The sequence below is a fragment of the Nerophis ophidion genome, linkage group LG01 (assembly GCF_033978795.1).
Source record: "Nerophis ophidion isolate RoL-2023_Sa linkage group LG01, RoL_Noph_v1.0, whole genome shotgun sequence".
Taxonomy (NCBI): Eukaryota; Metazoa; Chordata; class Actinopteri; order Syngnathiformes; family Syngnathidae; genus Nerophis; species Nerophis ophidion.
Window position 1 is genome coordinate 60,246,712 of NC_084611.1, and position 27,567 is coordinate 60,274,278.

Consider the following 27,567-nt stretch of genomic DNA (forward strand, 5'->3'; position numbering starts at 1 on the left):
ACGTAAAACGTCTGGTATCCATTATGGGAGGGGGGGGGGGGGGGGGCTACTGTCAGGCTTTCCCCAGACAGTTTGTCTATGTTTTAGTTTTTTCCTCTGTGTTTGTCTGTTTCCTCTGTGTTTATTATTTCCTGTCCTTAGTTCCTGTCTGGTGCTCTTATTTTGGTTCAGCTTCCTGTTTGTCTCCCTGTGTCCTGTTTTCACTCAGCTGCGGCTGATTGGCATCTGGTCACACCTGATGTCAATCGGCCAGCTCCTATTTTACCTGCTTTGTTCCTCCAGTCAGTGCTGGATCATTGTATTGTATTGTCATTCGGACTTGTCGTTGCCATATGTTGCTCTTGTCGTGTCTGTGATTCTTTTTGTGCTACATTTTGTCCTGGTCGTTGTAGCGGTAAGCTGTTCTTGTTAGCCATTAGTTATTTCCAGTTTTTCTGTTTGCTATCCTCTAGCTTCCATGCTAAAGTTCCTTTTTGTTTTCTAGCTTCCAGTGCTCGCTCCCTTAGTTTGTTATTCCGCCCACGTGCGTGCTTTTTGTTTGTTCTTGTTGTATTATTTATATTAAATAATGTCTTCATATCCAATGCCTGCCTCCATCTCTGCATCTTGGGGTTCATCAACTAACTGACAATTTTGGTTTCAAAATTCTCACAATAATGGCGTGATGTGTGACGCTATCAAACGAAAACTCTCGTCAGTGTGTTTTTTTTTGACAATATTAAGTGGGCCGATCTGAGAAGTAAACTCGATCTCTCACGATAACCCGCGCAGTGTGGGACAACAAAGTTCAAACACGGGACATTATAAAGGGGCGAAAAAGAGGAAGTGTGCAGGAGTGACGGTAACATTTGTGCTTCGTAGATCCGGTAATTGTTGCTGTGAAATATTTCTGTGCCTATAACTGCCGTGTTGGATTAAACTAAAATAAAGCCTGCATACTGAAAGTTAAAGCATGCCACATTCACCCCAACCATTTCCAAGTCGACCCAGAGCCGTTGCAGCTCACCAGAGTAAATGCACCCGGTAGGAACGCGGACATGCAAAAAATAAAATAAAATTGCAGACACCACACCATGATGTCTACAGAAAGTTAGGAAATATGAGTAATATAGTAGAATGAGTTATATGTTAGAACCGTTAGTTGGAAAATAACGATGTGAAACCAAAACGCCAGCAAGGGAAAGTATTCATATGTGAGGTATTTACATTATTAAAATTACTAGTTAACTCTCAAGAATCAGCATTCTACAAATTAATATAAAAATGTCCACTGCAATGGACAGTTTCTTCGGAAGTTAAACATTTAAAGACACTAAACTAAACAGCAGTGATGTAACAATATCAAAAAGTTAATATCACCGTTACTGTGATCAAAATGATCCCTGTTTGCATTATCATCGCAGTATTGTTGAATGTGTTCAAAAATTCACCATATCCACAATCATACCAAGTTGTATTAAAAAACCCTTAGACACACAATATAGTTTCTTGGCAGAAGAAACATTATTGTTTTACATTGGTTACACTGGATGTTTACAGTATATGCCACTTATTTGAACGTTTTATTTTTTGTTTGTGTTTGTGTGTTACTTGAAATTCTGGATGATTCTGAAACATTCCTTTGCACCTAAAATACCTGTTTATAGTAATAAATATGATTACAACATATGAACATTATGTTTGTGTTCAATTACATTATGTGTGTTTATCCTAAACATTCCTGCCACTTCATTTAACACAATTTGACATTTTTACCATGTCTTTTTTTTTTGTAACAATATCTTACCGTGGCTTTAACACCGTGACGATATCATACCGTGAACTTTTGATACTGTTACATCCCTAATCATGACCTGATGTTACCTACCAGCCTTAACTTGAAGATGAAAGTTTCAAAGAACATTAATCACACATGCTGAGATAACTCATATTTCAACTTTCATTCTTCATACGTGCTACTGTAATCAGGGTAAAAGAAAGCAATATGTCCATGCTTGTTCCTGACAAACTGTGGACAGCTTTTTATCCATCTATCTGGTCTGTAAATCTCAATCAGAACCAATTCGTATAAACAAAGAACACGCGTATACATATAACTTACTTAGACATTGTTCATCAGTCTCCACATTCACATTGGTGGGTGCAGGACGGGATGACTGCAGCCTTAACTTGAAGGTGAAAGTTTCAAAGAACACTAATTACACATGCTGAGATAACTCATATTTCAAGTTTCATTCTTCATACGTGCTACTGTAATCAGGGTAAAAGAAAGCAATATTTCCATGCTTGTTCCTGACAAACTGTGGACAGCTTTTTATCCATCTATCTGGTTTGTAAATCTCAATCAGAACCAATTCATAAAAACAAATAACACACGTATACATATAACTTACTTAGATATTGCTAATCAGTCTGTACATTCACATTGGTGGGTGCAGGACGGGATGACTGCAGCCTTAACTTGAAGGTGAAAGTTTCAAAGAACATTAATTACATATGCTGAGATAACTCATATTTCAAGTTTCATTCTTCATACGTGCTACTGTAATCAGGGTAAAAGAAAACAATATTTCCATGCTTGTTCCTGACAAACAGTGGACAGCTTTTTATCCATCTATCTGGTCTGTAAATCTCAATCAGAACAAATTCGTATAAACAAAGAACGGGCGTATACAAACCCTGTTTCCATATAAGTTTGGAAATTGTGTTAGATGTAGATATAAACGGAATACAATGATTTGCAAATCATTTTCAACCCATATTCAGTTGAATATGCAACAAAGACAACATATTTGATGTTCAAACTGATAAACTTTTTTTTTTTTGCAAATAATCATTAACTTTAGAATTTGATGCCAGCAACATGTGACAAACAAGTAGGGAAAGGTGGCAATAAATACTGATAAAGTTGAGGAATGCTCATCAAACACTTAATTGGAACATCCCACAGGTGTGCAGGCTAATTGGGAACAGGTGGGTGCCATGATTGGGTATAAAAACAGCTTCCCAAAAATGCTCAGTCTTTCACAAAAAAGGATAGGGCGAGGTACACCCCTTTGTGTGAGGAAATAGTCAAACAGTTTAAGAACAACATTTCTCAAAGTGCAATTGCAATCAATTTAGGGATTTCAACATCTAAGGTCCTTAATATCATCAAAAGGTTCAGAGAATCTGGAATAAACAATCCATGTAAGCGGCATGGCCGGAAACCAACATTGAATGACCGTCACCTTCGATCCCTCAGAGGGGCGCTGTATCAAAAACCGACATCAATCTCTAAAGGATATCACCACACGGGCTAAGGAACACCTAAGAAAACCACTCTGTCTCCTGTCTCTCATCGAAAATGTGTGGCACATTATGAAGCATAAAATACGACAGTGGAGACCCCGGACTGTTGAACAACTGAAGCTCTACATAAAACAAGAATGGGAAAGAAGTCCGCTTTCAAAGCTTCAATAATTAGTTTCCTCAGTTCCCAAACCTTTGAGTGTTGTTAAAAGAAAAGGTGATGTAACACAGTGGTGAACATGCCCTTTCCCAACTAGTTTGGCACGTGTTGCAGCCATGAAATTCAAAGTTAATTGTTATTTGCAAAAAAAAAAGTTTGAACATCAAATATCTTGTCTTCAATTGCATTCAATTGAATATGGGCTGAAAAGGATTTACAAATAATTTTATTCCGTTTTTATTTACATCTAACATATGGAAACGGGGTTTGTACATATAACTTACTTAGACATTGCTCATCAGTCTCCACATTCACATTGGTGGGTGCAGGACGGGATGACTGCAGGAAGAAAAATAAAGTATTACATATTATACGTGCTGCCAGTTTAATGCACCACCACTATGCCAGTCTACTCACCAATTGTACAGTCCTTCTTGATCGTTTATTTGAGTCGACTTCTTGACCAGCTCTTCTCCATTGTTTTCCAAGTTTTGATTTTGTCATTTCGACACTCCAACACTATGTAAGTACAGACAAAGTTTGCTGGAATATACAGTGGAACTTCTTGTAAATGTAAAACTCTATATAATGTTGAAGCAGTGTTTGTTCAGTAATGTATATTGTTCCACTTCCAATGTTCTCTGTACATTTATTTACAAACCCCGTTTCCATATGAGTTGGGAAATTGTGTTAGATGTAAATATTAACAGGTAACAATGATTTGCAAATAATTTTCAACCCATATTCAGTTGAATATGCTACAAAGACAACATATTTGATGTTCAAACTGATAAACATTTTTTTTTTTTTCAAATAATCATTAACTTTAGAATTTGATGCCAGCAACACGTTACAAAGAAGTTGGGAAAGGTGGCAATAAATACTGATAAAGTTGAGGAATGCTCATAAAAATGTATATGGAACATCCCACAGGTGTGCAGGCTAATTGGGAACATTTGGGTGCCATGATTGGGTATAAAAGCAGCTTCCATGAAATGCTAAGTAATTCACAAACAAGGATGGAGCGAGGGTCACCACTTTGTAAGCAAATTGTCGAACAGTTTTAGAACAACATTTCTCAACGAGCTATTGCAAGGAGTTTGGGGATTTTACCATCTACGGTCCGTAAAATCATCAAAAAGTTCAGAGAATCTGGAGAAATCACTGCACGTAAGCGATGATATTACGGATTTTTGATCCCTCAGGCGGTACTGCATCAAAACCGGACATCTGTGTGTAAAGGATATCACCACATGGGCTCAGGAACACTTCATAAAACCACTGTCAGTTACTACAGTTGGTCGCTACAACTGTAAGTGCAAGTAAAAACTCTACTATGCATAGCCAAACCCATTTATCAACAATATCCTGAAACGCCGCCGGCTTGGCTGGGCCCGAGCTCACCTATGATGGACTAATGCAAAGTGGGAAGGTGTTCTGTGGTCCGACGAGTCCACAGAACAAATTATATTTGGAAACAGAGGACGTGGTGTCCTCCAGAACAAAGAGGAAAATAACCATTCGGATTGTTATAGGCGCAAAGTTCAAAAGTCGCCATCTGTGATGGTATGTGGGTGTATTACTGCCCAAGGCATGGGTAACTTACACATCTGTGAAGGCACCATTAATGCTGAACGGTCCATACAGGTTATTGAGCAATATATGTTGTCTTTCAAGCAAAGTTATCATGGACGCCCCTGCTTATTTCAGCAAGACAAGTATTACAACAGCATGGCTTCGTAAAAAAAGAGTGCGGGTACTTTCCTGGACCGCCTGCAGTCCAGACCTTTCTCCCTTTGAAAATGTGTGGCGCATTATGAAGCGTAAAATACGACAGCGGAGATCCCGGACTGTTGAACGACTGAAGCTCTACATAAAACAAGAATGGGAAAGAATTCCACTTTCAAAACTTCAACAATTAGTTTCCTCAGTTCCCAAACGTTTATTGAGTGTTGTTAAAAGAAAAGGTGATGTAACACAGTGGTGAACATGCCCTTTCCCAACTACTTTGGCACGTGTTGCAGCTATGAAATTCTAAGTTAATTATTATTTGCAAAATAAAAAAAAGTTTATGAGTTTGAACGTCAAATATCTTGTCTTTGTAGTGCATTCAATTGAATATTGGTTGAAAAGGATTTGCAAATTATTGTATTCCGTATTAAATATTACATCCAACAAAATTTCCCAACTCATTTGGAAACGGGGTTTGTATATCATTGTTATTTTATTATGGGATGTATAAAGTGTAGCTTATCACTTGCGATGCCTCAGTAAGTATCATTGCTTCTAGCAAGATGGTTGCACCATTGAATGCAGCATTTATATAGCTCTATTTTTCGTAATACAGTGACGTTACAGTAGTTTGATAAATACTAACGTGTGTGTTAAAGTAATTTATATACCAAAACAAATACAACAAATGGTATTACTTACTTTCAGTGGTTATTCCTTCGATGCTGAATTGTTTCTTCCAATCAAAATCATGTGCATGGGTGTTTTCCAGGAAGAGCAAATATGATTGGACAGATTCATGGGGTGCCGAATCTCACAAAGATATTGTTGAGACAAATCCACATCTCAGAATCTAGATAAAGTTGATTTTATCCTTATTTGTCCATCGGAAAATAGCACTTTTTGGCTTGGCTTGGTGTAACTTTCAAAGAAATACAATTCAGAAAATTCACGCTTTCTGTCAGACAGCGGCGGACAAGAAAAAGAAGCGGGAAAACAGTAGGTGGCGTAAATTTTAACGTTGTGTGCGCCGACCTTAAACTAAAACGAGGAAGAAGAAGAAAGCGAAGAAGAAAGAGAAGAAGAAGCAGGAAAGATTTTGGAAATGAGGACCGCAACGCTTGCGGCAAAGGTTTGCTTTGGTCACACTGAGTCTTGGAGAGGTAAGTAAGCTAATATTTTTTAGTTGGTCAACCATGTAATATTGTGAAGCAAAAATATGTTAACTGTTGTGATAACGGAATGATCCTTTGGAAGGTTGCGGTAACGCTCATGCCGACTGCCCAACAAGTAATGTTAGCATACATAATGACCTTCAAAATTAGTGCTATTTAATTTGGGGGTCTTGACCTAAAATGTTTTATAATACTGTTGTAGGTAAAATAACAATAAGAAGAAGGTCCGGGCTGCATTTTATTGGTAAGGCTGGCTAGCTGTAATAAATAAGAGATGACATCTAAAAGTGTTCAATGATTAACCAATTTGCCCCGCCATTTTGAAAGCAGCAGTACATTTGCTTACTCGCTGGCAGTGGCCGAGTATGGTGTATATCATGCTACTGATTGTATAAACTGCACATATATTGGAAAATAAAGTCAATATGTGTGTAAGATTTTAAACATTCATTCATTTAAATGAAACCAGTATTATCAGACAGGTCTTGTTAAGACTAGTTACGTGATATCAGAATCATTTTCCTGTGATACATGTTTAAAACGTTATGATTGTTTTAACCCAGTCAAAATGTACTAATTTATGATCAACCTCTTCAACACAAAATCATTGGGGCTCAAGATTTTATTCATAACCTTTTTATTAAAAATGCCAGAACTTTCTCAATATGTACCCTATCATAAAAAGGTGCCATCAAGCCCCCCGCACCCTAAAATAAATAAGAATGAAAATAAGAATTAAACTGTCTGGGTTGAAATTTTTTTCACTATAGCCAGAACAATCATAAACAATAATTTTGTCTACTTGTTTTTGACAGAAATTAAACATGATTCACCCAAAAAGTTAACATCCATATGGAGTAATCCCATATAGTTTCCATTTATATTACAGTTCCATCCATCCATCTATTGTATACTGCTTTTCCTTTCCGTGTCGTGGGGGGTGCTGTATCGGCAAGGAATGGGAAAAAGCCGATCCAGATCCAGTTTTTTTTTTAATCCGGTCCGTGTTTTCCAACGCACTGATTTAAATAATACATTCCACTTTTCTGCTGCGCCCTAATTTCCGTTCCACATTTTCCAGCACACCTTCAACAAATCCACAGGTCTGTGTTCTAACCGTTAAGACGGCCATGTGAATTAAAAGTTACCGGTAAAAATGTCAGCTGTGTGGGATTATTTTACCCTACAAAACGAAAAAGATGAAGAGGTGGAGTGCAAAACATGCCACAATAAAGTCAAGCGTGGGGATAAAGTTGTAAGATATTTTAATGACTCTGAGCATCTGAGCATCTTGAACCGCTCGTCTTTGTTAGAAAGAATCTCCCCATTATGCTCGGACTTCAATTGTTTGCCCCCCCTGACTGGGGCAAACAATTGAAGGGAGTGTGTAGATAGTTTTTTGGTTTTTTTAAGTTTACACTTGTTCAAGAGCAAGTACTGAAGCTGAGTTATAGACATTTTATCCCACTCGGGTTGTTTGTGTGTTTTGCTTTTTTTAATAATGTTTACAGCATTATTTGCACTATATACTGTTCACTTTTTTACTGTTTAATGATGCCATTTCTGTTTGTCATGTACAATTTTGTCTATTTTGTGTTCATCCTTGAATACCAACCATTGTGTATTATTCAAACTCAGCTAATTCAGCTGGCTAGTTGTTATCAAGAGTACTAAAACCCTTTTCAACATGAATCTGACAACTAAGTAGGCTAAATAACTTTAAACTTTAATACATGCTCGGATAGGCCAGTATCGGTATCGGATCGGATGTGCAAAAACAACATCGGTATCTGATTGGAAGTAAAAAAAAAACTAAATCGGGACATCCCTAGTTACCATATCTGAAGTATCGTGGAGAAATATGGGAAAACAACTACAAATGTGCGCATCATTCACTAATGGTGTTACAACACGGATCAATAAGAATAATACGTAATGTTGGATATAGAGATCATACAAATCCTTTGAATTGAATCAAAAATATTGAAATTTAACGATTTTGTGCATTTGCAAACAGCTAAAATTATGTACAAATCAAACTATAACCTGCCAACCAAGAATGCACAACAATTATTCTCAACAAAAGAGGAGAAATATAACCTTAGAGAAAAATCTAATTTAAAATATTTGTATGCACATACGACAATTAAGACATTTAACATATGCGTATGTGGAATTAAATTATGGAATGGATTAAACAAAGAAATCAAACAAAGCACCAATATATGTCAGTTTAGGAGGTTGTTCAAACTAGTGATCACGTTTCTAAGTATTCACAAAGTACAAAGAAGAAAAAGTATGATGAACATCTTGAAATTTTAAGGAAGAAAAAAAATGATAATTATAATCTATGCATTTAAAATGTGTTAAGTTACTTATGGTGTATTTATTTATTTATTATTCAATATCACATGCCACCAAATGTAACATGTTTGGGGAATTTGCACATGATTAAAATCTACAGAAAAATAATAAATTTATATATTTATTTACAAATAAGTATTTTTTTTTCTATGCTACATATGTGCCTCTTGAGACCTCACAGTAGGTTTTGTAAGGTCATGTTACCTCTAAACTAAATTGATGCTAAACCACCCTTTTTTCTCTTTTTTTCCAAATAATCGATAAGGGAACCAACCGTTAAGGAACCAAATTGTTATTGTCAAAAGTGGCATCGAAAAATCTTATCAATTCCCATTCCTAGTGATAATTACGTAATCACATTACAATATAAAATCGATTAGGTGTGCAGCCTAAGTTGGTTAAGCAGTTGAAGCGTAGCGCTGCTTGCCTGCTCCATACTGAGGCAGAATGAGTCGATAACGAGGCGTGGGTCCATCCATCCATCCATTTTCTACCGCTTATTCCCTTTTGGGGTCGCGGGGAGGCGCTGGCGCCTATCTCAGCTACAATCGGGCGGAAGGCGGAGTACACCCTGGACAGGTCGCCACCTCATCGCAGGGCCAACACAGATAGACAGACACAAAAACAAATTTTGTTGGACAATGTATCGTCCCACATATTATTGCAGTTTAAAGATAATATTGTCAACATTATTTTGAGACCTAAATACGCATTATCTATCCATTGTTTGTCCCTATCGGGGTGGCGGGGGGCTGGAGCTTATCCCAGCTGCACTTGGAGAAGTCGCCACCTCAACGCAGGGCCAACATAGACAGACAACAATCCACGCACTAGGTCCAGTTTAGTGTTGTCAATCAGCCTATACACAGGTGCATATTTTTGGAGTTGGGAGGAAGGCGGATTACCCAGAAGGAACACACGCAGTCATTGGGAGAACATGCGAACATAACACAGAAAGACCTAGAGCCCAAGAATCGAACCCAGTCTTTTCACTGTGAGGCACAAGCGGTAACCACTTTCCTATCATGCTGCCTAACTAGAAGGCTTTTAATAATAGTAAAGGGGTACACATAAATAAAAACAAAATTGTCTCTCAATCTCCCTTAGCAAAAAGTGCACTTTAATAAATATTGAATGGCAAGAAGTTTGTTTTGTTGTCTTTTTTCGATGCCAAATGTGGCATACTTGCTTGTTTGTCCGTGTTGATAGACTCATCCTGCTCACTTATTTTCAAGCCGGAATTTTCCCATACAGACACATTTGGTTTTGGAAATATTTTTATTTTCCTCAAAATGTTTATTACTTTGTGCTGGTTTTCACTAGCGAGTAACCCTAACCCAGTCAAGACGCAGATTATGGCTGGCTGACAAAAAGATTCACTTCGTTAATCTTATTCTGTTTACCACTTTTCTGAATAAATGCGCTCAAGAACACTGCGGTACGTAGCTCGGTTCAGAGGTCACGGTTCGGTTCATTTTCGGTACAGTAAGACAAAAACAAAATATAAATTTTTTGATTATTTATTTTAAAAATTTGCTAAATCTTCCACCAAATATATTTTTTCTTAGTGGAATATTTGATGTGAAGTAATCGGAAACATGGATAGGTCAATAATTCATAATAACATTGATTTTGATTCAATATTATGTTTTGAGCAATGACAGTTTGAAAGAAAAAAAAACAGCTTTGTTTTATTAGTCAACGTTGCAACTTTTTCTAAATTACATTTAGCCTTTAAGCTTTTTTATTTCACCTTTGTTTATGTTTTTTAACAGTTATTTTAGAATGTGCCATGGGCCTTTAAAACATTAGCTGTGGGCCGCAAATGGCCTCCGGGGCACACTTTTGACACCCCTGCTATAGATAATAAAAAATAAAATCTGATTAATCAATGGATAAAAAGCAGAGCCTGGCGACGCTCTCTGTCTCTGCCCCGCCCTCACGAATGTTAACGTGCGTGCACCACTTTTTTTTTTTTTTTTTAAACCCTTTCTTACCCTGAACGTACATTGAAAATACAAGCAAACCTAACTTAGAATTCCGGACATTCGAGGCATTTAAGAAACTCCACCTGGACAGCTCCGCAAAGAGGGCATATCCGGTGAAAAGAGGAGGTGTGGTAAGTCTATCATAGCCCAGTCGTTGCTAGCATGCCGTGTGTTGTTGTTTTTTTGATTGATTGAAAGTTGTATTAGTAGATTGCACAGTACAGTACATATTCCGTACAATTGACCACTAAATGGTAACACCCGAATATGTTTTTCAACTTGTTTAAGTCGGGGTCCACGTAAATCAATTCATGGTGCCTCGGTGTGCACTGTTTACACAACATGCGGTGCGCTACTTATATGTCCATGCCGTTCGGTACAACTCCGAACCGAACCAAAACCCCCATACCGAAACGGTTCAATACAAATACACGTACCGTTACACCCCTATGCGATGCACATTGTGCACCCAGGCATGCGATTTGAACTTAATGAAAAAGACGAGTCTAGGGTAGTACAGGACATAAACCTTTCTGGCAAATTTCTGAGCAGTTTGCATTTTCCTTTTTGTTTCTGCTTTGGTGGATTCTGCCTGGGATTTTATAGCCAATTTCAGTCTTTTCGTCTCCCTCTCCACTTCTAACTGCTCCAAATGCAAATATCATAAAGAGTACTAACAATGTTTATTCTATTAGCTAGCTTCCTTTATCTGAATAGCCATTCGTGATTCATAGCATTAAATAACAAATATCTTGCAGTCATGTTGTTTATGTTTCAAAATGATTCAACTCTTCAAAGTCAAAATATACACAGTACAAATAATTAACAGTTTTAGAACAACATTTCTCTACTGCCTTCTTCTAAAACACCAATAAAAATTAAATGTAGCAGTTAGATTGGATATACTGTAGCAAAAGTCATCTCTATCGTCGTCATTTGGGATGTGCGTGTCTGTTGTGATTTCCCTTCATATTTCAATGACCGCCCCCTATCTTGCCTCTGATTGCCTCCATATTGTGCCCTAATCTCTACAAATTGTGAGGCATCATATTAAACCAACCAACCAATCATGGCTGTTCTTATACGTAAACAAACCACATTTGATCATTGATCTTTCCTGTATATATTGTCTCCTGCCTGTGATCTCCTGCATTAGTCCATTTATCTTTTTGTCTTCTCCCTCTCTCTTTTTTGTAGCATGTAGCTAAGTTTAACCGCTACATGTGTCTAAAAAGAGCTAACTTACGGAAATCGCTACATGTTTAAAAAGGTTGACAACACAGGGTTTAAAGGCAAACTGATAAGCAAAACGCAATGTTTTTTGTTTTTGTTACTAATCACATGCGTTAATGTGTTGTTAACATTAACACAGTGGTTCTTAACCTTGTTGGAGATACCGAACCCCATTAGTTTCATATGCGCATTCATCGAACCCTTCTGAATGAAAAATAAAATGTTATTTTTAATTAATTCAAGACAAATGTATATGTTTTGGTAACACTTTAGTATGGAGAACATATTCTAAGTAACAAAGACTTAATTTAGAGATTTTTGGACACAAGGGGAACATATTCTAAGTAACAAAGACTTTATTTGGAGTTATTTGGTCAGGGTTAGGGTTCGAGGGTTAGGGTTATAATGAGGCCATGCTGTATAATGCATTAATAAGTACTTAATAATGACTAGTTAAGAGCCGATATGTTACTAATTTGCATGTTAATAAGCAACTAATTAATGGTGAATATGTCCCTCATACTAAAGTGTTACCATGTTTTTTACTGGTACACAAAATGAACTGTGCATGAACATCACCTTGTTCAAAGAACAAAACCGACACTAAACTCACACTAGACTGCATAAACTCACAACAAATTACACACCTTCAAATCAGTGTGACTTATGCTGTTGCCGTATCCGTAACACGCCGATAGGGAGAAGTTTTTATTGAGATGATGAATCGGGTGTGTTTTGACCTTTGCCGAACCCCTGAGGCCGACTCACCGAAGCCCTAGAGTTCGATCGAACCCAGGTTAAGAACCACTGCATTAACATGTGTTAATGTGTTAACATTACAGCATTTTTATACAATATTTATCATCCAAAAGTTAGTTTTTATTTATAGAGGGGATGTTACATGTTAACGTTAGGTTGTTTTGGGGGTGCCAAGCACCAACTTTATCTATTTCAATTGCTCTTTTGGCATTATGTTTTGTTCAAGGCACAACCTGTGTCACAGATATATTAAATGTTCATCCGAAGGAAAAAACATATTTGGACATTGTAAACAGTTTTGCAATTTTTTTTTTTTTGATGTTTTTGCCAGTTTTAGCGAGGTATAAAGCACAACTATCAATTCATGATTTTCATTTGCGTCTAATATTATTTCAATACATTTGAATCGACCTGCATTGGCACACATTAAATAAATACATGATGTTAAAGGCCTACTGAATTGAGATGTTCTTATTTAAATGGGGATAACAGGTCCATCTGTGTCATACTTGATCATTTCGCGATATTGCCATATTTTTGCTGAAAGGATTTAGTAGAGAACATCGACGATAAAGTTTGCAAGTTATGGTTGCTAATAAAAAATCCTTGCAGACGATGTGCACGTGACATCACGGGTTGTAGGGCTCCTCACATCGTTTACAAATCATATCCAATAGCAGCTAGAGCTATTCGGACTGAGAAAGCGACAATTTCCCCATTAATTTGAGCGAGGATGAAAGATTCGTGAATGAGGAAATTTAGAGTGAAGGACTGGAAAAAAAAAAATAGACGATTGCAGTGGGAGCGATTCAGATGTTTTTACTACAAATTTTCTAGGACAGTTCTGGGAAATCCCTTATCCGCCTATTGTGTTGCTAGTGTTTTAGTGAGTTAAATAGTACCTTAAAGTCGGAGGGGTGTGTTTACGCCAGAGTCTCTGAGGGAAGTCACTAAGCTACAGCAAGACAAAACCTCCGCTGATCTCTGGTAAGAGCCGACTTTTTACCACAAATTTCTCATCAAAAACTGCTGGTTGACATGTAGTCGGGATCCATGTTCGCTTGACCGCTCTGATCCATAGTAAAGCTTCACCTCTGGGAATTTTAAACAAGGAAACACCGTGTGTTTGTGTGGCTAAAGGCTAAAAGCTTCCCACCTCCATCTTTCTACTTTGACTTCTCCATTATTAATTGAACAAATTGCAAAAGATTCAGCAACACAGATGTCCAGAATACTGTTTAATTATGCAACTAAAGCAGACTACTTGTAGCTTGGATCGGGCTGGAAAATAATGTCCGCTACAACGCGAGACATCAAAAGCACGCGTCATCATACGAGTCATCATACCGTGACATTTTCAACACAACACTTCGCTGGAAATTTAAAATTGCAATTTAGTAAACTCAAAAGGCCGTATTGCCATGTGTTGCAATGTTAATATTTCCATCCATCCATTTTCTACCGCTTATTCCCTTTTGGGGTCGCGGGGGGCGCTGGCGCCTATCTCAGCTACAATCGGGCGGAAGGCGGGGTACACCCTGGACAAGTCGCCACCTCATCGCAGGGCCAACACAGATAGACAGACGACATTCACACGCACATTCACACACTAGGGCCAATTTAGTGGTGCCAATCAACCTATCCCCAGGTGCATGTCTTTGGAAGTGGGAGGAAGCCGGAGTACCCGGAGGGAACCCACGCATTCACGGGGAGAACATGCAAACTCCACACAGGAAGATCCCGAGCCTGGATTTGAACCCAGGACTGCAGGAACTTCGTATTGTGAGGCAGGCGCACTAACCCCTCTGCCACCGTGAATTGATAAATAAACTATCAGACTGCGTGGTCGGCAGTAGTGGGTTTCAGTAGGCATTTAAGGAAATATATTTGAAATTATAGCACCTCCTGTTGCTTCCATATGCATTTGGCTTATGTGTGGTCATAACCTGAATTGAAGATAAACATTAGGGTTCTTGAGCATTCATCCTTACCGCTATTGATAATGACACTGCTGCCAGTTCTGTTTTCCCCAGGTGGCCACAGAACACTGTGCTGACGATGCCGATCATAAACACCATCAACTGGGAAATGATCTGGAGTAGAAAAATAAACATAGTTGTTTTAGTTTCCATATAATCATGAAACATCAGAACACATGATTACAAACCCCGTTTCCATATGAGTTGGGAAATTGTGCTAGATGTAAATATAAATGTAAAACAATGATTTGCAAATCATTTTCTACTGATATTCAATTGAATATGCTACAAATAGAACACATTTGATGTTCAAACTGATAAACATGTTTTTATTTTTTTGCAAATAATCATTAACTTTAGTTAATGATTATTTGCAATATAAAGTGGCAATAAATACTGATAAAGTTGAGAAATTCTCATCTAACACTTATTTGGAACATCCCACAGGTGTGCAGGCTAATTGGGAACACGTGGGTGCCATGATTGGGTATAAAAGCAGCGTCCATGAAATGCTCACTCATTCACAAATAAGGATGGGGCGAGGGTCACCAATTTGTAAGCAAATTGTCGAACAGTTTTAGAACAACATTTCTCAACGAGCTATTGCAAGGAATTTAAGGATTTTACCATCTACGGTCCGTAAAGTCATCAAAAGGTTCAAAGAATCTGGAGAAATCACTGCACGTAAGCGCTGATATTACGGACCGTTGATCCCTCAGGCGGTAGTGCATCAAAAACAAACATCAGTGTGTAAAGGATATCACCACATGGGCTCGGGAACACTTCATAAAACCACTGTGAGTAACTACAGTTGGTCGCTACATCTGAGAATGCAAGTTAAAACTCTGCTATGCAAAGCAAAACACATTTATCAACAACACCCTTAAACGCCGCTAGCTTCGCTGGCCCTGAGCTCATCTAAGATGGACTGATGCAAAGTGGAAAAGTGTTCTGTGGTCTGACGAGTCCACATTTCAAATTATATTTGGAAACTGTGGATGTGGTGTTCTCCAGAACAAAGAGGAAAATAGCCATTCGGATTGTTATAGGCGCAAAGTTCAAAAGCCAGCATGTGATGGTATGGGGGTGCATTAGTGCCCAAGGCATGGGTAACTTACACATCCGCGAAGGCACCATTAATGCTGAATGGTCCATACAGGTTTTGGAGCAACATATGTTGTCATCCAAGCAACAGTATCATGGACGCTCCTGCTTATTTCAGCAAGACAATGTCAAGCCACGTGTTACAACAGGGTGGTTTCGTAGTAAAAGAGTGCGGGTACTTTCCTGGCCCGCCTGCAGTCCAGACCTGTCTCCCATCAAAAAATGTGTGGCGCATTATGAAGCGTAAATTACGACAGCGGAGACCCCGGACTGTTGAACGACTGTAGATCTACATTAAACAAAAATAGGAAAGAATTCCACTTTCAAAGCTTCAACAATTAGTTTCCTCCCTTCCCAAATGTTTATTGAGTGTTGTTAAAAGGAAAGGTGATGTAACACGGTGGTGAAAATGCCCTTTCCCAACTACTTTGGCACGTGTTGCAGCCATGAAATTCTAAGTAAATTATTATTTGCAAAAAAAAAATTTAATTTATGAGTTTGAACATCAAATATGTTGCCTTTGTAGGGGTGTAACGGTACGTGTATTTGTATTGAACCGTTTTCGTACAGGGGTTTCAGTTCGGTTTGGAGGTGTACCGAACGAGTACACATGCTAGCAGCGACCGGGCTAGGGTAACATGTTAAAGCCAGAGCTGGAAGACCCTCCTGCCTCATTAAGATCTCACGTTTGGGAACACTTTGGCTGCGCGATACAACAATGGAGGACGGAGGTTTGCCAAGATTGTTCAGCAGCTGCTTCTGACAACACGTCAAACATGTGTTGCACCTTTCCTGCTTCCGGCTCCCATAGTGTCTGCCTTGTGCGCAAAACCCTTCACTCTACCAGTGGGTCTCCACAGCTCCGGACTCCAGGGAAATTGAAGAGTCCAGCGATTAGTTGCAAATCGTGGCTTTTTTTGAGGTCTTGCACACAGCCAATCCAACAAAACACTAGCCACTCCCGTGTTCTACCGCTGCCTCACCTCGCTCGCCCACACACTCACTGACGTCACATGCTGTCACATATTAAAAGGGACACACACACACATACGCTACTCTCATAACACAGTGGTTCTCAACCTTTTTTCAGCGATGTAACCCCTGAGAACATTTTTTTAATTCAAGTAACCCATAATCAGAGGATAGCATTTTTGGTTGAAAAAAACAGATAAAGAAGTAAAATACAGCACTATGTCATCAGTTTCTGATTTATTAAATTGTATAACAGTGCAAAATATTGGCCATTGGTAGTTGTCTTTCTTGGGCTATTTGGTAAGAAACTAAAAACTTGTTGAAAAATAAACAAGTTATTGAATTTTGAATAAAGATTTCTACACACAGAAGTAATCATCAACTTAAAGTGCCCTCTTTGGGGATTGTAATAGAGATCCATAGGATCTCCCCATTTTTGCTCATAAACATAATCTTAATTTAAGAGACAAATTAGTCAGAGCAGATTGTTTTATTCGTCCACAAATTTTTTCCAACGGTGTTTTCTTGTTCCATAACTGTGTTCAATATAATGCTATGATTAAGGGTAAATACTTACTTTAGGATTTTTTCTATAATGGTTTTCCATGAATTTGTCTATATGCATATCATGTATGTCATATACATATATATATATATATATATATATATATATATATATATATATATATATATATATATATATATATATATATATATATATATATATATATATATATATATATATATATCAGGGCAGCACGGTCGTATCTGCCTCATATGAAGGTACTGAGCAGTCCTGGGTTCAATATCGGGCTCGGGATCTTTCTGTGTGGAGTTTGCATGTTCTCCCTGTGACTGTGTGGGTTCCCTCCGGGTACTCCGGCTTCCTCCCACCTCCGAAGACATGCACCTGGGGATAGGTTGATTGGCAACACTGAATTGGCCCTAGTGTGTGAATGTGAGTGTGAAAGTGTGAATGTTGTCCGTCTATCTGTGTTGGCCCTGCGATGAGGTAGCGACTTGTCCAGGATGTCGGCGCCTACCGCCCGAATGCAGCTGAGATAGGCGCCAACGACCCCCCCCCGCGACCCTAAAAGGGACGAGCGGTAGAAAATGGATGGAGATAAATTATATATATATATATATATATATATTAGGGGTGGGCAAATTAATGCGTTAATTACGCGTTAACTCATCAATCTATTAACGTCGACAATTATTTTATCGCACATTTGCGTATGTTGTTTACATGCTTTTATTTTGTTAACGCCTTTTCTTAAAAAGATGGCGTCGCCCGGATGGGCTTCGTTGTCGAGGGGCTCTTGGTAAAGATGGAACATTTGGCAAAAATACCGGACAATTCTGCAAATTTCATGGCTGGCTTACAGCGTGGTCACTCCGGGATCACGTACGACCGCCAGACAATTCTGGATGTGGATAGATCGGGCCGTTTTGGACTGAATGACGAGTGCTTGCAAGACCGGCTAGCTAGCATGGGAATACTTTGCCGGCTACATCCAGCGGCCTGTGAAGCAGCGGAGTATATGTGTTGTCTGTCTATTTATGAATAATGCAGACGAGGAGTGTTGGCTGAGTTCTTAACGTTTACTTTCAGAGCGTGCATATCACAACATACAAGATGCCGTCATGGCGACACACAAGCTATACCGGGCTACCGCGCATGCGCGTCACTCCTGTTGCATGCTGGGTGGAGTAGTTCTCATAACATCACAATATAGTACCATGTATATGCGTTCAGTTTATCAAAGCACCAAGCAAACAATCGGAAAATTCCCATCATATCAATTCCTAGATATGGTCATAACTATTTTAAGTGCACTACGCAGAATAAACACAACATTATTAATATTGCTACTACGTATCATTTTGATCAAAAATTCCCTAAAACAGCCCACTACCTATAATATAGGTTTTTTAAACATAAGATCCCTGATTAAAAATTTTTTTCTGCTGTTACCTCAGAAATTGCCTGTTCAGATGTTATGATTGTGGCTCAGAGATTTGTATGTAGATTATATTTATTTTCCATAACAAACAGAATAACTTAAATACCCTGGCAGTGGCAATAAGCTTAAATGTTTATATTTACATTTTTTGAGTTGATTTTCGTAAAATATGCTATTTAACTGCCACTGTTTAACAAGGACAGATTTCAATTGTGTTTGCACAACAAATGTTTTGGCGCTTTTGTTCATGTGGGAGAATATTCCAATAAAGGTGCATTACACACTACTTTTGAATTCATTATTGGGTTTTGCATATACAATGCAGTTAATTGCGATTAACTTCGAATACAATTTTTAATTGTTGCCCAGCCCTAATATATATATATATATGTCATACTTGCAAAGCCTCCAGATTTTCCCAGGAGACTCCCGAAATTCAGTGCACCACCCGAAAATCTCCAGGGGGCAACCATTCTGCCGATTTCCGCCCAGACAACAATATTGGGGGCGTGGTCTTAGAGGTACTTCCTTTATCGTCCTTTACAATATGTCGTCAAGTCTGTTTTTCCTCCTTCCAAACAGCGTGCCAGTCTAATCATATCACATATACGTCATTTACGCGCACGCACGTTATCATTTAGAATGGGGACCAAGTTGTTGATCAGTACTTGTGGGGACCACCCTTTCTACAGGTTGTGGAGGCCTAACAAAAATTAGGTAAAATGGCCACTGCCCAGTTAGCTCATACACGTCTTTAAATCTCTGGATTGATGAAGTAATGTGCTGATCATTCTTACTGGGGACCCGGTAAGTGACTGGGTAAACAGAGCGATGTCCCCAAATTAACATGTGGTACTGCTTTATTTGTTTTTTTTCTAGATAAGTCAAAATTTAATGTCGCATTTGTATATTTTATTTGTGAACAGTGTTCTTTTAATTTATTTTCCAGAAGAGCTATATTACAGTGAAAAGATCCATGTTGTCCACATCTATATTAAACCATAAATGTGATATCAGCATATTTTGACCAAATATTTAAGTACCACAGCAAGGATCAGCAAAGCAAAGTCCTCCACTATCAGCCTTATGAGAGATGTGCCATCACATCCTCATCCAACCTAATGATCTCAAGGGCTGATGAATCAGTGCTTCAGTGGAAAAGTCTGAGGTGGTTAATTTGAATAGAGACAATGGGGGTGGGGGGTTTGATGGATTTTCAGGTGGGCCCTAAGTAGGTGAGAAATATGCAACTTAAAGTTAAAGTACCAATGATTGTCACACACATACTAGATGTGGCGAAATTATTCTCGGCATTTGACCCATCACCCTTGATCACCCCCTGGGAGGTGAAGGGAGCAGTGCCGCGCCCGGGAATCATTTATGGTGATTTAACCCCCAATTCCAGACCTTAATGCTGAGTGCCAAGCAGGGAGGTAATGGGTCCCATTTTTATAGTCTTTGGTATGACTCAGCCGGGATTCGAACTCACGACCTAAGTATGTGTATGGGAGTTCGGAGAGGGATTTTTCACCATATGACAGTTACTCTTCGTCAGTAATATGTACTGAATAAATGGTGCCACTAAAGAAAATCAATCACTTTTTTTTCATGATCAACAGCAAAAATGTCAGGAATGGAAACAGTCAGAAAAAGAGACCACAAATCAGGAAATTATGTATGGACTCATAAGCTGTTTTTTTTTTTTTGGGGGGGGGGGGGGGGGGAGGTGTTTTGTGTTACAGGACAGGACCATTGCAGCAAATTGCTGTCCCCAAACAACAGATGAGATAGACATCTCAGAGAGTATTCTCAGCGATCACCTAGAGAGTACTAGCAGTGACCTTAAGGATTCATGTTCTCCCACTGAAGAGGAATTATCTGTGTGTGAAATGGTAATTATTGGTTTTATTACGGTACAAGTGTAAGAGGTGGTTAAATACATTTATGATATATTTGTGATATGATGATTATCATTTTGAGGATTATGACAGTTTATGAAAACCCCAAATTTAAAATCTCAGAAACTTAGAATAATTACATGATTATTAAAGGATTTATATCTGAAAAGTATAATCATGCATACTATATGTATTCAGTACTTGGTTTGGGCCCCCTTTGCATGAATTAATGCCTCAATGCGGCGTGGCATGGATGCTATCAGTAATTCAGTAAGGTAAGGCAAAAGGGGTCCAACATTTCTGTTTGGGGTTTTCATAAGCTATAAGCCATAATCATCAACATTATAACAAATATAGGCTAGAAATATCTCACTTTGCATGTAATGAGTCTATATAATATATTAGTTTCACTGCAATTTTAATTACTGAAATATATGAACTTTTGCAAAATATTACATTTTTTTCGAGTTTCACCTGTACATGAAAACTTTGTACAAAGAGGTAGTAATGCAGGCCTGAATGTATTATATAATTTTTTTTTAAATTAATAATACATTTTCTTTCTCTTTTTTTTCCAGACAACTGAGCCACACGTTTCCCTTTCTCTGGAAACATCAGATGAAGAAGACCAACAAGCAGAAGAAGACGAAAAAGTAACACGCACAAGAAAACAACCTTTAAAAATGGATAAAACTGTTCATGGAAGTAACCATAAACAACGTAATATCAACGTGAAAATGTCCTCAAACAAGGAACACCACCGGATATATGACAAGAAGAATTACTGCCTTTACTGTGAGAAGCCGTTTGCGAAGCTCACAAGACATCTGAAGCAAAAGCACGCTGATAAGGTTGAAGTAGCTAAGGCACTTGCACACAGGCAAGGTTCCACACAGTACCGTCTTCTGCTAGAGAAAATACGAAATATGGGGAATTACCACCATAGCTGTTCAGTGCTATCCTCTGGTAATGGACTAATAATACCAAAAAGACAAGCAACCTATATATCCTCAGCAACATACTATCTGCCTTGCAAGTTTTGCTTCGCTATGTATGTCAGAACTGACCTCTGGAGACATCATAAGCGTTGCAAACTGCAAGTGAAAAACGATGGACCGGTGAAAAGAAAAGTTCAGGCAAGTTCTTCCCTGATGTTGCCCTTGGACACAACAATTTCTACCGGACTCAAAGAAATTCTTCAGGACATGACATATGACATTGTTACACAAGTGGTGAAATCTGATGACCTGATTCTTTCACTGGGAGAAAGAATGTTCCTCAAAAATGGAGAAGTTCGACGTCATCGGGCAGATATCAGGAACAAGATGAGGGAACTTGCCAGATTTGTTTTGTCGGCTCGAAAAATTGACTAAGACGTTATCTTTTTGAAGGACTTGATCAACCCAGGAAAGTTCAACACAGTACGTGAGGCTGTAAAAAATATGACTGGGTTTGATGCCATAACAAATAGATTCTTAGTTCCCTCAACAGCACTGAAACTGCGCCACTCCCTTGTGAAGGTGTCGCATATTGTGCAAGGAGAGGCTCTGCGTCAAGAGGACAATGCCTTAAAGGGAAGGGCGGAACAGTTTATCAAATTAATTGAGCTAGAATGGACAACACATGTGCCATCCAACGCACTGAAAACCCTGTACCAGAAGAAATGGAACAGCCCCCAAACGTTGCCTCTATCAGAAGACATCAAAAAGCTCCAGGATCATTTAAAATCCCTTGAAGAGTTGAACAAAGAGGCTCTCATTGACCATCCATCAAAAAGGTCATGGAGTGAGCTCTCGCAAGTCACCCTGATTCAGCTGATTTTATTTAATCGACGTCGCGAAAAAGAAGTTTCAAGGATGGAAGTACAGACATACCTGCTGAGAAACAAACGCAATATGCATGATGAAATTCTGAAGAGCCTGTCACAATTTGAGAAGAAATTGTGTCAGAATCTCATCAGGGTGGAAATCCGGGGGAAAAGAGGCCGCAAGGTACCAGTGCTGTTTCCAACAAACGTACATGAGTCTGTGGAACTTCTGATCAAAACAAGAGATGAGGTTGGAATTTCCACAAGCAACCTTTACATTCTTGCCCGCCCATGTTATGGATCTTTGGAGAACATTCGTGAATGTGACAGTTTAAAGCGATATTCCGAAAGCTGTGGAGCTCAACATCCAGAAAACATCACATCAACAAAACTACGCAAGCATGTAGCGACAGTGTCACAGCTCCTGAACCTTCAAACTCATGAACTTGACCAACTAGCAACATTAATGGGTCATGATATTGAGGTCCATAGGGAATTTTACAGACTTCCTGAAGAAACCCTTCAAATTGCTAAAGTTAGCAGAATTCTTTATGCCCTGCAAGATGGAATGGGAAAATTCAAGGGACAATCCCTGGAAGACATTACCCCAAACATCAACTGTAAGTACAGCATTTAAAGAAAATTCGTACATTTTATTGATCAAAGTAAAGGCTTTATACTGTGTAAAAAATGTCTTGCTCATGTGCACACATTAATTAAAATGTTTAAATACAGCTGGAGTTCAGCGACTTGGATGCAGAGGATGTCCAATCCGAGCAGACTGCCACAACAAGTCAAGAAGGCAAGATTTTCCACCTCATGCAGTTATATTAATACATATAGACACTATATTGTGTTATATTGTGACTCTAAATTATTAAATCACTTTTAAAAAAAATTGTTCTACTGTTTCAGGAAAGGATGGACATTCTGATGAATTGGCTGCTACCTAAAGACAAGCAATTGGAGACGTTCAAAATCAAGTCCAATGGGTGCGTTATTTTGTTGACTAAAGAATATTATCTTCATGGAACACCTTGATATTTTGTTAACTTTTTAACAAAATATCAAGGTGCTCCATGGAGATAATATTTTTATCTAGAAAATTACAAGAATTAATAGTTTTCATTTGCCTTCATCCATTAATTACTTTCTCAATTTATTTATAGCAAAACCCAGAAGACCTTTGTCAAAGACCGAGAGACAAGCTGTTGAACATCATTTCAAGGACTTTCTGAAGCAAATGAAGATCCCTGGAAAAATTGACTGTCAAAGATTCTTGATTGGAAATCCGAGTCTAAGGGATAGTGGAAGAGACTGGACAGTAGTGAAATACTACATGCACAACAAAATAATGTCTATAAAGAGGAACTTGTGCCAATAGAAGACCAATAATCTAAATTAACTGCTGGATACTGGTAGCTTGCACTATGGAGCATTAATGTAAAGTGCCTGAATACTGTGAGCCCGCATTATGGATAATCAATGTTATGTACCTGAATACTGGGAGTTTGCATTATGGATCATCAATGTTATGTACCTGAATACTGGGAGTTTGCATTATGGATCATCAATTTTATGTACCTGAATTCAACTTTTACAGTATCATGTTAGACCAGCTCGACATCCATTGCATTCGGTCCCCTAGAGGAAGGGGGTTGCCCACATATGCGGTCTTCTCCAAGGTTTCTCATCGTCACCGACGTCCAACTGGGTGTGAGTTTTCCTTGCCCTTATGTGGGCCCTACCAAGGATGTCGTAGTGGTTTGTGCAGCCCTTTGAGACACTAGTGATTTAGGGCTATATAAATAATCATTGATTGATTGATTGATTGATTGAATACTGGGAGCTTGCATTATGGATCATCAATGTTATGTACCTGAATACTGGGAGCTTGCATTATGGATCAACAATGTTATGTACCTGATTTACTTGAGTTGCTCTCTTTTCATTACAATGTATTTTTGTTATTTCCTCTATTCATAAAAGCAGGAGTGTGAATGTCGCTCAACGCTATCTAAGAAGACACTTGTGTCATTTTGTAATAGCCAACAGTGGACCTCTGTCATTACATACAAAAAAAAGTTATGTTTTGCAAATCAACAGATAAAATGCATTCCTTTAGCCGTAGACTAAGCACACAAGTTTCTAGTTGTAAAAAAACAAAAACCTAATTAAGTTTAGCAATTTGTATTCATGTCTTTTGTGAAATTAAGCCATCCTGTAGCTGACTTGTCCATTGTATCTCAGACAAACTTATTTACCATGCTAAATTGTTCTCTGGCAATATCAAAAATAGCAAGTTCTGTTGTTGCTATTCTTAGATATATAACTTATAGATGTATAAGCTTTAAATACAACGTACTCAAAAAGCCACAGTGACAACATTGATGGGGCAACTTTACTTGAACAATAATAACACTATATATATATATATATATATATATATATATATATATATATATATATATATATATATATATATATATATCATAATTACATTCTTATTATCTCTTAAGAATCTCTCTCTATCCATTTTGCTTATTTATTTCTTACTCATCCATGTTGGAGTGTGAATGTCACTCTATGCTATCTAAGAGGGAACTTCTGTCATTATGTATCAGCCAACAGTGGACCCCGGTCATTCCATACAGTATAAGTGTGGACCATTTTCTTTAATGCAAATCAACAATTCTAATGCATTTATTTAAATGTAGAATGTTTTTATTGATACAAATGAATAGATAGGTTTTTGTTGGACTGTTCTATTCCTGAATTATTATTACATTAGTTGAGATTACTATCTTTTCCTTACAGTATATATAGTTATTTCCTCTTTTCATAAAAGCAGGAGTGTGAATGTCGGTCCACACTATCTAAGAAGGGACTTGTCATTTTGTAATAGCCAACAGTGGACCCCTGTCATTACATGCAAAAAAAGTGTGGAACTTTTAAAGCTGAGCCTTTATATTTTGTTCGAAAAATACACTATTTTTGTTTGTTGTTTGCATGTTTGGAGAGACTGGTTTTCTTTACTACAAACCCTGTTTCCATATGAGTTGGGAAATTGTGTTAGATGTAAATATAAACGGAATACAATGATTTGCAAATCATTTTCAACCCATATTCAGTTGAATATGCTACAAAAACTTTTTTTTTTGCAAATAATCATTAAATTTAGAATTTGATCCCAGCAACACGTGACAAAGAAGTGGGGAAAAAAGGATTTGCAAATCATTGTGTTCTGTTTATATATACATCTAACACAATTTCCCAACTCATATGGAAACAAAATGTGTAAGTAGGCTGTTTAACAGACCTCTAAAGTCCGAATGACCCTCTGGGGCTGCAGGCCGTTTACACAATAGTGTTTGAAGCGACGTGTGTGAATTGGTCATGAACTTCCAGCTCTGGCCAGCAGAGGCGCTGCCAAGTATGGACTAAACACTCACACACTTTCAGGTCCCCTTTTGGCAAAAGTTGAGAAAATACACAAAAATATTTTAGGCATATTTTTAGCTTGATTTAAGGCATGACCAAAAGGGGACCTGAAAAATGTCCCCTCTTGGCACAGAGGTCCCCTGTTCGTGAAGGTGTTACGACACCATAGTCCCCTGTTGGATAGTTAGGAAAGTGCACACACACGCAAACACACGGGTGGATGCAAATCATACTTCATCAACAGCCATACAGGTTACACTGAAGGTGGCCTTATAAACAACTTTAGAACTGTTACAAATATGCGCCACACTCTGAACCCACACTAAACAAGAATGACAAACACATTTTGGGAGAACATCAGCACTGTAACACAACAGAAACATAACAGAACAAATACCCAGAAACCCTTGTCGCACTAAGTCAGGGGTCACCAACGCAGTGCCCGCGGGCACCAGGTAGCCTGTAAGGAACAGATGAGTAGCCCGCTGGCCTGTTCTAAAAATAGCTCAAATAGCACTTGCCAGTGAGCTGCCTCTATTTTTTAAATTGTATTTATTTACTAGCAAGCTGGTCTCACTTTGCTCGACATTTTTAATTCTAAGAGAGATAAAACTCAAATAAAATTTGAAAATCCAAGAAAATAAATTCATTTACTTTTTTACCTATAACTTTCAGAAAGACAATTTTAGAGGAAAAATACAACCTTAAAAATGATTTTAGGGTTTTTAATCACATAGACCTTTTTACCTTTTAAGATCCTTCCTCTTCTTTCTTGACAATTTAAATCAATGTTCAAGAATGGCCCTTTCAAAGCGCAGCTCCGTGACTACTATGATAACTGGATGGCTGGTGATAAAGACAAGACCTACACCAAGTCAGGGAACCTGAAAGCCCCTTTTTGCCGCCTCCTGGTCAACTGGGTCCTGAGAGCCTGGGATGCTCTGGATCGGGACAATCTGATCAACTCATTCAAGGTAGGCTGGCTGGCTGTGTGTATGTGTGTGTGTGTGCTTGTGTTGCAAACAGTAACCATAGCTGATTGTCACTTTCTGGTATCCTACAAGGTGTGTGGGCGGACGGTGACAGCTGATAGGAGTGAGGACCAGCTCATTTACTGCCTCAAGGAGGGACAGCCATGTCAGGCAGGCAGATAGATGCTGTTGAGGGCTAGACTGCAAGGTGCTGCTGTGGTCCAGGAAGAGGAGGAGAGTGACGAAGAACAGCAGTTCCTCAATGAGCTTGTGATTGAAGAAGAGGATGATGATGAGTGGGTTTGAGTTGCATTTGGGGTTGTCTTTGCTGCAATATTATTGTTTTGATGGTTTTATAGAGTACTTGGTACCATAATTTTATTTTTCCTGTACGCTGCTTTGATTAAAACTTGGAATACTGTAGCCTTTATTTTATTTAAGTGACACTATTATTGTTCTGTTTGATGGTGGGTTTTATAATTGAGTACTTTGTACCGTAATTTTATTTTTCCCGGTAGGCTGCATTATTTAAAAACTTTATTTATTTTGAGTATTGGTATTCTATTTGACAATTGTTGCACTACTGCCATTATGAGGCCTTGTTGATATCTTGTCTTTTGATAGTCTTGTTTTTTTGTTTGTATGTTTACATTAGCTTTTACATTTAAAGTTTTTTTAAACGGAAAAAAAAAATACTGGACAGTAACCATTGTAACCAAATAATGGC

General features: G+C 38.2%; 2 protein-coding genes across 2 annotated transcripts in view; one reads left to right on the plus strand and one right to left on the minus strand.

Moving 5' to 3' along the window:
- The window catches only part of LOC133557827 (multidrug and toxin extrusion protein 1-like), a 141,454-nt gene that overhangs the window by 57,574 nt on the left and 56,313 nt on the right, over nucleotides 1-27,567 (minus strand). Inside the window, exon 2 of the mRNA XM_061908661.1 lies at nucleotides 14,693-14,794. Within this exon, the coding sequence (XP_061764645.1) occupies nucleotides 14,693-14,794 (102 nt within the window). The remainder of the gene's footprint in view (nucleotides 1-14,692; nucleotides 14,795-27,567) is intronic.
- On the plus strand, nucleotides 20,455-23,065 carry LOC133562524 (uncharacterized). The gene is made up of 2 exons (XM_061916629.1): nucleotides 20,455-20,603; nucleotides 21,200-23,065. Exon 2 carries the CDS (start codon nucleotides 22,064-22,066, stop codon nucleotides 23,063-23,065), a length of 1,002 nt encoding a protein of 333 aa, XP_061772613.1. The 5' UTR covers nucleotides 20,455-20,603; nucleotides 21,200-22,063.